The 12,033-nt window shown below is 34.6% G+C and overlaps 1 protein-coding gene across 1 annotated transcript in view; it reads right to left on the bottom strand.

The window, feature by feature from the left end:
- Window positions 1-12,033, bottom strand: part of LEMD3 (LEM domain containing 3) — an 80,179-nt gene that overhangs the window by 26,770 nt on the left and 41,376 nt on the right. The window contains exons 2-4 of the mRNA XM_008003910.3: window positions 10,886-10,923; window positions 5,600-5,666; window positions 3,050-3,117 (exon numbers count right to left, since the gene is read on the bottom strand). Coding sequence (XP_008002101.1) covers window positions 3,050-3,117; window positions 5,600-5,666; window positions 10,886-10,923 — 173 coding nt within the window. The remainder of the gene's footprint in view (window positions 1-3,049; window positions 3,118-5,599; window positions 5,667-10,885; window positions 10,924-12,033) is intronic.

The following is a 12,033-nucleotide window of genomic DNA, read 5'->3' as shown; positions in this document are numbered from 1 at the left end:
ACTAGATATCCTAGCCAGAGCACTTAGATAAGAAAAAGAAATAAAAGACATCCAAATTAGAAGGAAGTAAATTTATCTCTCTAAACAGAGACATAATCTTATACATAGAAAGCCCTAAAGATTCCACCAAAAAAATCTTGTTAGTTGGCTGGGTGCAGTGGCTCATGCCTGTAATCCCAGCACTTTGGGAGGCCAAGGCAGGAGGATAACTTGAGTCAAGGAGTTTGAGACCAGTCTGGGCAACACAGTAAGACCCCTATCTCTACTAAAAAAAAAAAAAAAAAAAAAAATATATATATATATATACACACACACATAATTAGAATAAATAAAGTCAGCTAAGTTGGAAGATATAAAATCAATATACAAAAATCAGTTACATTTCTATACACTAACAACAATCAATCTGAAAAGGAAGTTAAGAAAATAATCCCATTTACAATAGCATCAGAAAGATTTAGATATTTAGGAATAAACTTTACCAGGGAGGTGAAAGACTTACACTCTGAAAACTACAAAAAAAAAGCTGACTGAAATAAAAGACACAAATAAATAGAAAGACATCTCATGTTTGTGAATTGTAAGACTTAATATTACTCAAATTACTATACTACCCAAAGCAATACAGCAATACGAAATCCCAAAAGCGTTTTTTGCAGAAATAGAAGACATAATCCTAATATCCATATGGAACCACAAAGGCCTCACGCTGACTTTAAAACATATGACAAAACCACAGTAATCCAAACAGTATAGTACTAGCATAAAAACAGACATAAATGGACCAGTGGAACAAAATAGAGAACCAGAAATAAAGCCACTGATGTATGATCCAACAATCTACAAGGGTGCCAGACTACGCAATGGAGAAATGACAATCTCTTCAATACATGGTGCTAGGAAAACTGGATTTCCACATGCAAAAGAATCGAACTGGACCTTTATCTTACACCATACACAAAAATCAACTCCAAATGGATTAAAGACCTAAATGTAATACCTGAAACTATAGAACTCCTTGAAGAAAACATAGAAGAAAAGCTTCTTGATGTTGATACAGGCAATAATTTCTTGGACATGACACCAAAAGCATAGGCAACAAAAGCAAAAATAGAAAAATGTGCAGTAAAAGAAACAGTGAGAGTTAAAAAGTAACCTATGGAATGGGAGAAAATATTTGCAAACCATGTATCTGACAAGCGGTTAATATGCAAAATGCATAAGAAACCCCTACAATTCAGTAACAAAATAACCGAATTTAAAAATCAGCAAAGAACTTGAACAGCACTTCTCCAAAGAAGATATACAAATGGTCAACAGATATGGTATTATATATATGTTGTATATATGCTATATATACACACAGATGTATATGTATATAAATGGTATATGAAAAGATGTTCAACATCAGTAATTATCAGGGAAACACAAATCGAAAATACAGTGCGCTATAAGGCAAATAAATGGTAAGGATGTGGAGAAACTGGAATCCTACTATACTATTGGAGGGAATATAAAATGGTACAGTCAGTATGAAAACAGTGTGGAGGTTCCTCAAAAAATAAAAAGTTGAACTACCATATTATCTATCAATCCCACTTCTAGGTATTTGTCTAACAGAATTAAAAGTAAAGTCTCAAAGAAGTATTTGCATTGCCATGTTCATTGATGAATTATTCACAATAGCCAAGAGGTGGAAACAATCTAAAAGCCCATCAACATGACTGGATAAAGAAAATATGTGTATACATACAATGAAATGCTACTCAGCCTTAAAAAATGAAGGAAATACTGTCATGTTACAATATGGATGAAATTTGAAGAAATTATGCTAGGAGAAATAAGCCAGTTACAGGACAAAAATTGCAGGATTCAACTTATATGAGGTATCTGTTAATCACATTGATGGAGGCAGAAAGTAAAATGGTGGTTGCCAGGGATATGGGGCAGAGGAAAATGGGGACCTGCCATGCAATGAGTATAGAGTTTCAGTCATACAAGATGAAGAAGTTCTAGAGATTTGCCGTACAAGAATGCACATATAGTTGTACTGTATACTTAAAAATATGTTAATAGATTTCATGTTACGTATTTTTTACCACAATTTTAACAAGGGAATGGGAGGCATGAAATTTGTATGGCATGACTTGTCCACATTCAAATGCCAGCCACCTTCCAGGGATCAACATTTCCATTTGCAAGAACTCATATCTTTATGAAATTATCTTTATGGAACTGGACTGACAACAAGCTTTCCTATATGGTTTTCAAATTCCACTTTCCACTTCTGAGAAATCAGAATGACATTTATCCATCTTTAATCTTCTAGTACCTTTCCTTTCATTAAGATTTTCCAGAAATTATTTACAGTAGTTTAGAAAATTCAGCAGCAAGTTCTCTTAGTATTCTGAGAAGAAACTGATCTGGGACAGAAGATTTTAAATAAATGGTTAGATGTTTACCTGCTTTCTTACATGCTACTACTCACCTATCTCAATTTCCCTCTGACCAATGTTTCTTTGTACCCTTTCCAAATTAATATGCATTCTCTCATAGAGAATGTTCTAAAACAAACTAAAAAAAATTGAACAGGCGGCTCACGCCTGTAATCCCAGCACTTTGAGAAGCCAAGGCATGCGGATCACCTGAGGCCAGTAGTTTGAGACCAGACTGGCCAACATAGTGAAACCCCATCTCTACTAAAAATACAAAAAACATTAGCTGGGCGAGGTGGTGGGTGCCTGTAATCCCAGCTACTTGGGAGGCTGAGGCGGGAGAATCGCTTGAACCCAGGTTGTGAACGTTGCAGTGAGTCGACATCAGCCATTGCACTCCAGCCTGGGGAACAAGAATGAAACTCCGTCTCACAAAAAAAAAAAAAAGAAGTTGCACAATTTCACCTTCTCATAACTGCTCATATTACACCAAACAGTAGGTCCAAGCTTTTAACAGTACAATTAAAATAATAAAATATATGATTCTTACAAGTAGCAATGATTTATATAATTTTTTAAAATATAGCTATTAAAATTCTAATTTCACTGCTTACTTTTAAATACGCAGCTGCCTCTTGAACAGAAAGCGTTCTTTGACTAGAACTGCCACATTCATGATCTCCTGGAAAGATTAGCATATCATTAATTTTGAAACAGTACTCTCTTAAACACAAGAAAACAATTAATTCAAATATTTTATATATTATACAATTATAGGTTATATTATTATAATCAGTAAACGAAGAACATGAACAATATTATTTATACTTTCTAGAAGTGATTCCAGTAAGAATATAAACAAACAACTACCCTTACATTAACCACAACTTTTAAATGCATTTCAGTCCAAACGGGAACATATCTTTTTCTTATAGTCCCAACTAAATTGTAAGCTGTTATAGGAACGATGTCACACTGATGCCTATCCACAGATCTTGGCACACAAGATGCCCTCCAGAAATATGTATTATGCCTAAAAGGGAAAAAATTCAGCAAATTCATTGTGCTAACTTATTTTACACATCTATTCTTAAAGCTAATCATTTAAAGGTTCAAGTAAGTTTGAATTTATTAATGAATTAAAGTATGTGCATTTTCAGAGTATAACTAATCCTATCTTTAGCAAGGGGTGTACATGCCTTAAAAATTGTTATAACATAGCCAGGTGTGGTGGTGTGCATCTGTAGTCCCAATTACTCAGGAAGCAGAGGCGAGAAGACAGCTTGACTCCAGGAATTTGAAGCTGCAGTAAGCTGTGATCACCCTACTTCACTTCAGCCTGAGTGACAGAAAAGATCTTGTCTCAAAAAAATCTTTAAAATATTGTTATAACAGATCAACAGGGAAATCAGGTACAAGTTTCCACCTATGATCTGGTTTCTACAAAGGGATGTGCTACATATAAATCACTGGAAAACTACATTTATCTTTTAATTGTTGATAAGAAGAGAATTCAGAGCTTTTTCTTTAGACTGTAAGCGGTTATTAGAAATAAATTATCCTCATATTGAACTCCAATTGTCACGTTTTCCCTTCCCTGTGTCTTTCAAGTAGTTTTGTTAACATCAAAGTAGAATAATTAAAGTAAAATCCTTGGCAAATGTTTCTAAAATAAAAGTTGCCATGTTCTTATTTCAGTTTTGTTCAAGTAATTATTTTAATATCAGTAGCTATAAAAAGGGGAGAAGTACCTGTTAAATGAACAAGTCTTGAAAGTTTATTAGTGCATCCTCAGAGATGTAGATCCCATAGATTTAGAGCAGAGGTCTGCAAATTACAGCCTATGGGTCAAATCTGGCCTACTGCTGGTTTTTATAAAGGAAGTTTTATTGGAATACAGCCAAGCTCATTCACTTATGTAGTATTTATGGCTGCTTTCATGGTATAACATAACTGAGTGGTTATGACAAAGGCAAACTAATCTACAAAGCCTAAAATATCCACTATCTGACCCTTCACAGAAAAAAAGCTTGCTGACCCTTACTCAAGGGGAAGGAATCTTATCTTTAAAAGCACACCAGATTATGCTGATTTAGCTGGCCATTAACCATACTCGATAAAACAATGCTACAGAGATACCTGTAGAAGCTTGTGTTAGCAATATCCCTGGCTAGCACAACTAGCATATACTTAACCTATCTCTGAGTGCTACAGTATAGCAAATAAATGTCATTAGCTTGCAGTGTGTGAATGACAATCAAAGCAAAGAAGGCTTTTGGCAATATAATACAGAATTAAAAGCTTAAAAAATTGACCAGAATTAAGCACCTAATGGACAAAACAAAGATAGATGAGAGAATGGGAAACTGTCAGGATCCTAAATACTTCCATTCAACCAGAGAAGTTCCATATTTACCTATAGGCTGCTACCAATAATCTGGTTTACACAAAAGATCTGCTACACAGAAAAGTTTGAAAACTGTATTCTTCTTTTCTTATGACTGCTTACAAGAATCCAAGTCTCTTCTTTCAGATTATATGTAAAATAAAAATTAAAAAAGAACTAAAAAAAGGCAATAGATAAGCTGCTACTGCAGTTTATATGTGCTAAACTTGATACCAATTCATCTATAATAAATTATTCCAATTTCAGACAAGCTCAGTACCTTAGAGCTCTCAAAGAATTGCTACGAGCAGAATACGAGGAAAATGCAATGAATCAGGAGAGAAAACTGCAGGAGAATAAATTTACTTTATCCAACAGAATGATACCTATACAACAAATAAAGAAAATCTGCATTTGTATATTTAATCCAATATTTTAGTTAATTCATTGCTTACCTAATTCCTCTGATACTTAAACTTTCAGGATTTTTTGTTACTATTAATGCAATAAAGAATTTTATCAACTTTATAACTATATAATATATATAAATATGTATATATATATATATAAAACCTCTAATACAGATGGAAGACAGGAAAAAAGCCTTGATTAAATACACATGTAAAAATCAAAAATCACTTTGTATAGGTAATAAAAACTTCTAAAGAAAAATATTCCACAAATATAACACTGGACTTGAAAAAAGATTTTCTACTAATAACATGCTACATACATTTTTCAAAACATTTTTAGCAACTACAAAAGTTAAAACAATTACCTGCAAGCTGTGCCAATCGATCATGAAGCTTATACAATGTGTTCATCATAAGATTTTTTTCACTTTCCTAAAATTAAAAGAAGTTATTATGAAATACCCAATTCCAAGAAAAAAAATACACCAAATAATTCTTATTCAAAAAGAAAAAGCAGTAAATTTAAAATCATAGAAGCCACACAATCTGAAAGACAAATTCATATTTAAGTAATGGGCACCATATTTTTAAGAAACCTTAATCTAAGACTCTGTTGCTCTAAATATTTCACTTTCTGGAGAATGATTTAAAAATTGGCATAAGGTTAGTGCTAAAAAAGGTCTCACAGACAATAAACTCCATCAATCACTAAAGCAATGTTCCCAATCCGTCTACACAATGTATTCTTATGTAAACTGCTCATATGAGACTGTTTTCTTCATCAAGGCTGCCCCCCTTCATGTCTTGTTTTAATCTAACTCAACCACATAAAACTAAGGGAATGAGGTGCCCCTGTATAAACTTACGAACCATTAAAATGAAACAAACATTCAACAAACATCTACTAGGAGTTAAGAACTGTTCTCTCAGCAAAGCGAGAGACCCAGTGAACAAGATGGTTCCTGTTCTCAACGGCAAAAGGCATATTAAATGTTACATAACAACTGTAGAGTAATACAGAAGATTCTCTTTCCTCCTTCTTCTGTAAATACAGAGGAAGGGAAGGAGGGAAGAGAATCTATTGAACAGAATATTTGAGTTTGGTTTCAAAGGAAAAAATAACAGATCAGCATTCTAGGCAATGGGAAAGACCCTTAGCAAGGGCATGAAGGTATGAAAGCATTAGTTATATTTCTTACATAACCAGTAGCCTAGTTTGATTCTGCAAACTACTAGAAAAGTTGTTTAGTATTAACTACCAGACAGCCTTGGATAGGAACACAGAGAGTTTGACTTCATTCTGAAAATTTAGCAGGAGAGTAAAACAGACTTGTACATCAGGAATACTATCCGGGCCAGAATGTAGAATGTATAGACTGGCCTGGAAGCATAAATAATTGTATAAAGAGTCTAGATACAGAATTATTGCAATGGTACAGCCTAAGCACCTGCCAAGTAGTCTAAAGCAACAAGACCCCCAATTTAAGAGCAATTACGATCAAGAGGGACTCATATAAATGATGGAGGAGGGTAGGTTGGGGAAGGGGTAATAGCTTATTGCACTATCTAAAATAAATCTATGATTCATCAGGGGGCTCTGTCTTTATTATTTTCTTTCTTCCTGAAGTTTCCAACAAAACAGATTTACTGGATGAATAGATTATGGAGCAAATTGAAGCAAGATATAAAAGGCTGGAAAAATAACATTTATATGTCTAATAACATGCAACCTCATCCACTTATTTTGTGGTGAATGTTCGGGGACAGAAGAGAACATGTTTGCACACTATGGGTGGCATGCTTTTGTCACTGCAGATTTAATCAGTTAAACTAAGAAGAAAACTCATCAAAAGTGCCAAGATCCTACCACCAGAATAGCTGGTTTTATGTCAGATGGTTGACTGAGATAAGTTACTTATTCATTCAGTTTACTACTTGCCTTCCTATATATATATACACACACACACATACATACACACACATATATATATTTTGCCTCAACTTTATCTTATTCAGATTCTGAATCAAGCCAGTCCTTACCTTCACATAAGAACAAAAATTCGAACTGCAAAAATTAGATATCAAAAAGTAAGAGTAGGCCGGGTGCGGTGGCTCACGTCCGTAATCCCAGCACTTTGGGAGGCTGAAGCGGGTGGATCATGAGGTCAAGAGATCAAGACCAGCCTAGCCAAGATGGTAAAACCCCGTCTCTACTGAAAATACAAAAAATTAGCTGAGCGTGGTGGCATGCACCTGTAGTCCCAGCTACTCAGGAGGATGAGACAGAAGAATCACTTGAACCTGGGAGGCGGAGGTTGCAGTGAGCGGAGATCAGGCCACTGTACTCCAGCCTGGTGACAGAGCGAGACTCCGTCTCAAAAAAACAAACAAACAAACAAACAAAAAAAAACAGTAAGAGCAGGGGCTGAAACTCAGGATTCTGAAACCTAAGCATTTTGATACATTAAACCACAAAATCATTTTTAATAAATAACTTCAACATAACAGGATGAGTAGGTGTTCCAATGATAGTGTAGCTTATGGATTCTGACACATAAAACCAAGGTGAATCTAGTTAAATTTTGGGATTAAAGTAACAGAAAGTTTCTTTTTGTTTTATATGTCTATCATACCCTTCCTCACTCCCCTTTCAAAAACAAAACAAAATTTAAACATTTGGCATCTGTCTTCTGATTACATCTTTAATAAACATAAGAGGGACCTGGGAATAAACTTTAGCTTTTGATTCACAGATATTACACAGGACTAGATAAGTACAAGCAACAACACTTAACCAGATGGAACTGATCTCATACTGGATAACACACACACTGTTAAATTCTCATACAAATAACGTAAGAACTCAGAAAGCTCAACTATAGTTTTTTACAAGAATTATTGTTCCAATGAAAATTTATTTAAGGCTGGGTGCAGTGGCTCACACCTGAAATCCCAATAGTTTCAGAGGTTGAGCCAGGAGGACTGCTTGAGCTCAGGAATTTGAGACCAGCCTGGGCAATGTGGCAAAACCCCATCTCTACAAAAAAATGCAAAATTTAGCTGGGTGTGGTGGTGTGCACCTGTAGCCCCAGCTCCTCGGGAGACTGAGGTGGGAGGATAACTTGAGCCCAGGAGGTTGAGGCTGCAGTGAGTCGTGATCATGCCACTGCACTCCAGCCTGGGTGATAAAAATGAGACCTTGTCTCAAAAAATAAATAAACAAACAAACAGAGAGTTTAAATGACCATGTATATACTAGAAGGGCCTTAACTGCTATCCAAATGGCCAACTAAATTATAATCTAAATAGGTGTTTATGATATATATATACACACACACATACTATTTACTATCTATCTATCTATCTATCTATCTATCTATCTATCTATCTATCTATCTTTACAATCTTGCTTTGTCACTCAGGCTGTAGTAGAGTGCAGTGGCATGATGATATATGTTGTTAAGTGAATGAATACATTTTGAGAAAGAAATAGAAAGGTTTTGGTTCAATTATCTTTAGTACAAGTACACTAAACTAGCAGTAAATCTGAAAAGTATACAAATCAACTTTTAAACTTACTTATTGGTTTACAGTTTGATTATACTCTTCTTCCATTTTGACTGCTTTTCAGATTGTCTCCTAATATTTCAGCTTAATGTCTAACTACTGGCTTCCCTAATCATTCTGCAAACTAGTTAAAGTTCCACAAGTAAATACATAAAATAAGCTTTCGAATAATCTTTCATTAAATAAAGGCAATTTTATAATTTGAATTAGCTACTTTATAATTGTCTGTTTTAGTAAGGGCCAGATTATTGTTTTTCATTTTAGAGGGAGAAAAATCCATAGGGTGACTCTCTCCAATTTTCTCATCTATTATCACCATTAAATATTTCCCTCTTTAACCCTCAGCCAATTTTCTCTTCAAGGATATTTTTAACTGTTTGCATTATGTCTTTGATTAAATAATTATGAATTTTGACACTTGTGATATGGTTTGGCTCTGTGTCCCCACCCAAATCTTACCTTAAATTGTAATAATTCCCACGTGTTTTGGGAGGTAGTGGCGAGAGGTAACTGAATCATGCATGGGGTGGCTTTTTTTCCTATGCTATTCTCGTGATGAATAGTGAATAAGTCTCACGAGGTCCAATGGTTTTATAAAGGGAAGTTGCCCTGCATATACTCTGTTGCCTGCCACCAGGTAAGATATGACTTTCACCTTCTGCCATGATTGCGAGGCCTCCCCAGCTGAACTGTGTGTCAATTAAACCTCTTTCCTTTATAAATTACCCAGTCTCGGTAAATCTTTATTAGCAGCGTGAGAACAGACTAATACAACTTGGCAAGGGGCCCTGTACAGAATGAGCATTTAATATAAGTAAACAGCCACTATCTTCATTATAATTATTACTATTATTCAGAAGTTCAGAACTTCAGTTTCCTCCTTGGGGAAAATTAAACAGAAAAAATAGTCTTCTATTTCCAATGTTCAGTAAGTATACTGTACCAAATTTAAATTATGACACTGTAGCACTGTTACACTTAATAATGTAACTGAAAAAGCCAACTTTGTTTTAAACAATTATCAACACAATAGAATATTACTAATCATTTCAGAGTTCCACTTTAACAACAGAAAGTGGCCGGGCGCGGTGGTTCAAGCCTGTAATCCCAGCACTTTGGGAGGCCGAGACGGGGGGATCACGAGGTCAGGAGATCGAGATCATCCTGGCTAACCCGGTGAAACCCCGTCTCTACTAAAAAAATACAGAAAACTAGCCGGGCGAGGTGGCGGGCGCCTGTAGTCCCAGCTACTCGGGAGGCTGAGGCAGGAGAATGGCGCGAACCCGGGAGGCGGAGCTTGCAGTGAGCCGAGATCCGGCCACTGCACTCCAGCCTGGGCGACAGAGCGAGACTCCGTCTCAAAAAAAAAAACAAAAACAGAAAGTAATATTCTATGGATGTGATTACATATTATTACACATCCTTCAGTACAACAAATAATGTTTTCTATGCAAGTCTATATAACAGTTCCTATAATTAAAAATTAACAACTAATTACAAGCTTAAACATCTTAATCTCTGAAGTCCCTGTAATGATGGGTAAGTGAAAAATATTTTTACATAAATAAGATTTAGGTTAAAATTAGTATTATAGCACTCTTTAAAAAATTAAAGAAATAGCCTGAAGGACATGCTGTCTTTCTAAGTCCTTTTGATGGTCGAATAGGCATGCCAATATGCAGAAGATCCAAAGAGATAAAATGAGGGCAAAACAGACAAAAACTGCTAAGGTATCCAACAACTACAGGCAATAGGTATACTTTTAAGTGTTAAGATAAGATCCACTGATGATATGCCACTCCCATTTTACTTGGCAGTTGTCTTTTACAGTAAAGAGATAAACAGTTCAGCTCTTAAGAGAAAATCTGTCAGATTTAATTATACTACAGTTAAGGAACACTCAGAATAAGAAAGCCTATTGTTTTAGACTAAAATAACCCTAAAATTACTATTTTTTACTTGATAAAACCTATTGTTTTAGACTAAAATAACTTTAAAATTACTTTTTTTAGTTGATAGTATTCTAATGCTTTTATCATATAAAACATGACATGAAAGTATCAGTATTATGATCATTTACTTACTTGTATTTTTCCAAATGTTTCACCAAAGGGGTTTTCTACTATCAAGGAAAGAAAAAAAGAGAAGTATTAGCATCACTTAAGAATTAAAATCCCCCAAACAAACTCTCTGAAATGCCAGCATGTACTTTGCTAAAACTGGATATAAATATGCAAACCAAATGTAAACAAACTGGTGATAATAAAGGTTGGGGAAGTAATTTTTCAGACTTACACTTATCATTCTCACTCTGAATTAGTGGTTTTCCTCATAATCACTGAGATCAGGTGCTCTGGTGTCACAGAAGCTGAGTTCAAGTCCCAGCTCCACCTCTACCACTTATTAGTAATGTCTCTTTGAACTAACATCTAATTAGCTACTCTTAAATTGTAGTTTCTTCTTTAAAGGAGTTTGGATAACAATGATACCTACCTTATACAGTTGTTGTCAGAATTAAATGAGATAAACAAGATAAAATGTTTGACACAGTGTCAAGCACTTAATATGCACTCAATACACACTATTCATTATTATTACTGTTAATGACTATATCATTTGTTTCCACCTTAACTTGATTTCACTTCAAAATATAGAGTAAGAAGCAGTTAACTACTGAAAGAAATCTATAAGATGCTTTAAAACTGAATAATTCATTTAGAATTCTGACTTCTAATGATTTTTTAAAATCCACCTTCCTAATCCTTGCTAATATCTGAAAAAGTGGCAAGAAAAAAAAAAAAATACAGATCGAAGTAACTAAGCATTAAGTCTCAGTATTAAACAATTCCAAATGCCCAATAAAATATTACATAACAAGGAAAGGATCTACCACTTTCCATCCAACCCCTAAGCCCCTCCTTCACTTCTAAATTAAGATACAAAAATGTTTATGGCTGAATATGTAGCACCTCTCAGGGTTTTTATTCAGAATCTTCTCCTTATCATTTTGTTTATTTTAATATCACATACAAAAATATTCAAAGCTTTCATATACCTGTAAACTTTTATATTTTATATAGACTATATATCTGCATACTCCAGGTTACGACTAAGCCTAACTGATCTCACAAAGTAGTTCACACTGACCAGGTTTCCTTTCTGAGATGCTTTTCTATTTTTATTTGAGAAAACAGGAAGTCCCATAGGAACCAGGAACTGCCTGATTCTAAGA

This window comes from Chlorocebus sabaeus, chromosome 11 (assembly GCF_047675955.1).
Source record: "Chlorocebus sabaeus isolate Y175 chromosome 11, mChlSab1.0.hap1, whole genome shotgun sequence".
Classification (NCBI taxonomy): Eukaryota; Metazoa; Chordata; class Mammalia; order Primates; family Cercopithecidae; genus Chlorocebus; species Chlorocebus sabaeus.
The sequence above is the reverse complement of the archived record's forward strand: the minus strand, read 5'-3'. Positions and strand labels throughout refer to the sequence as shown.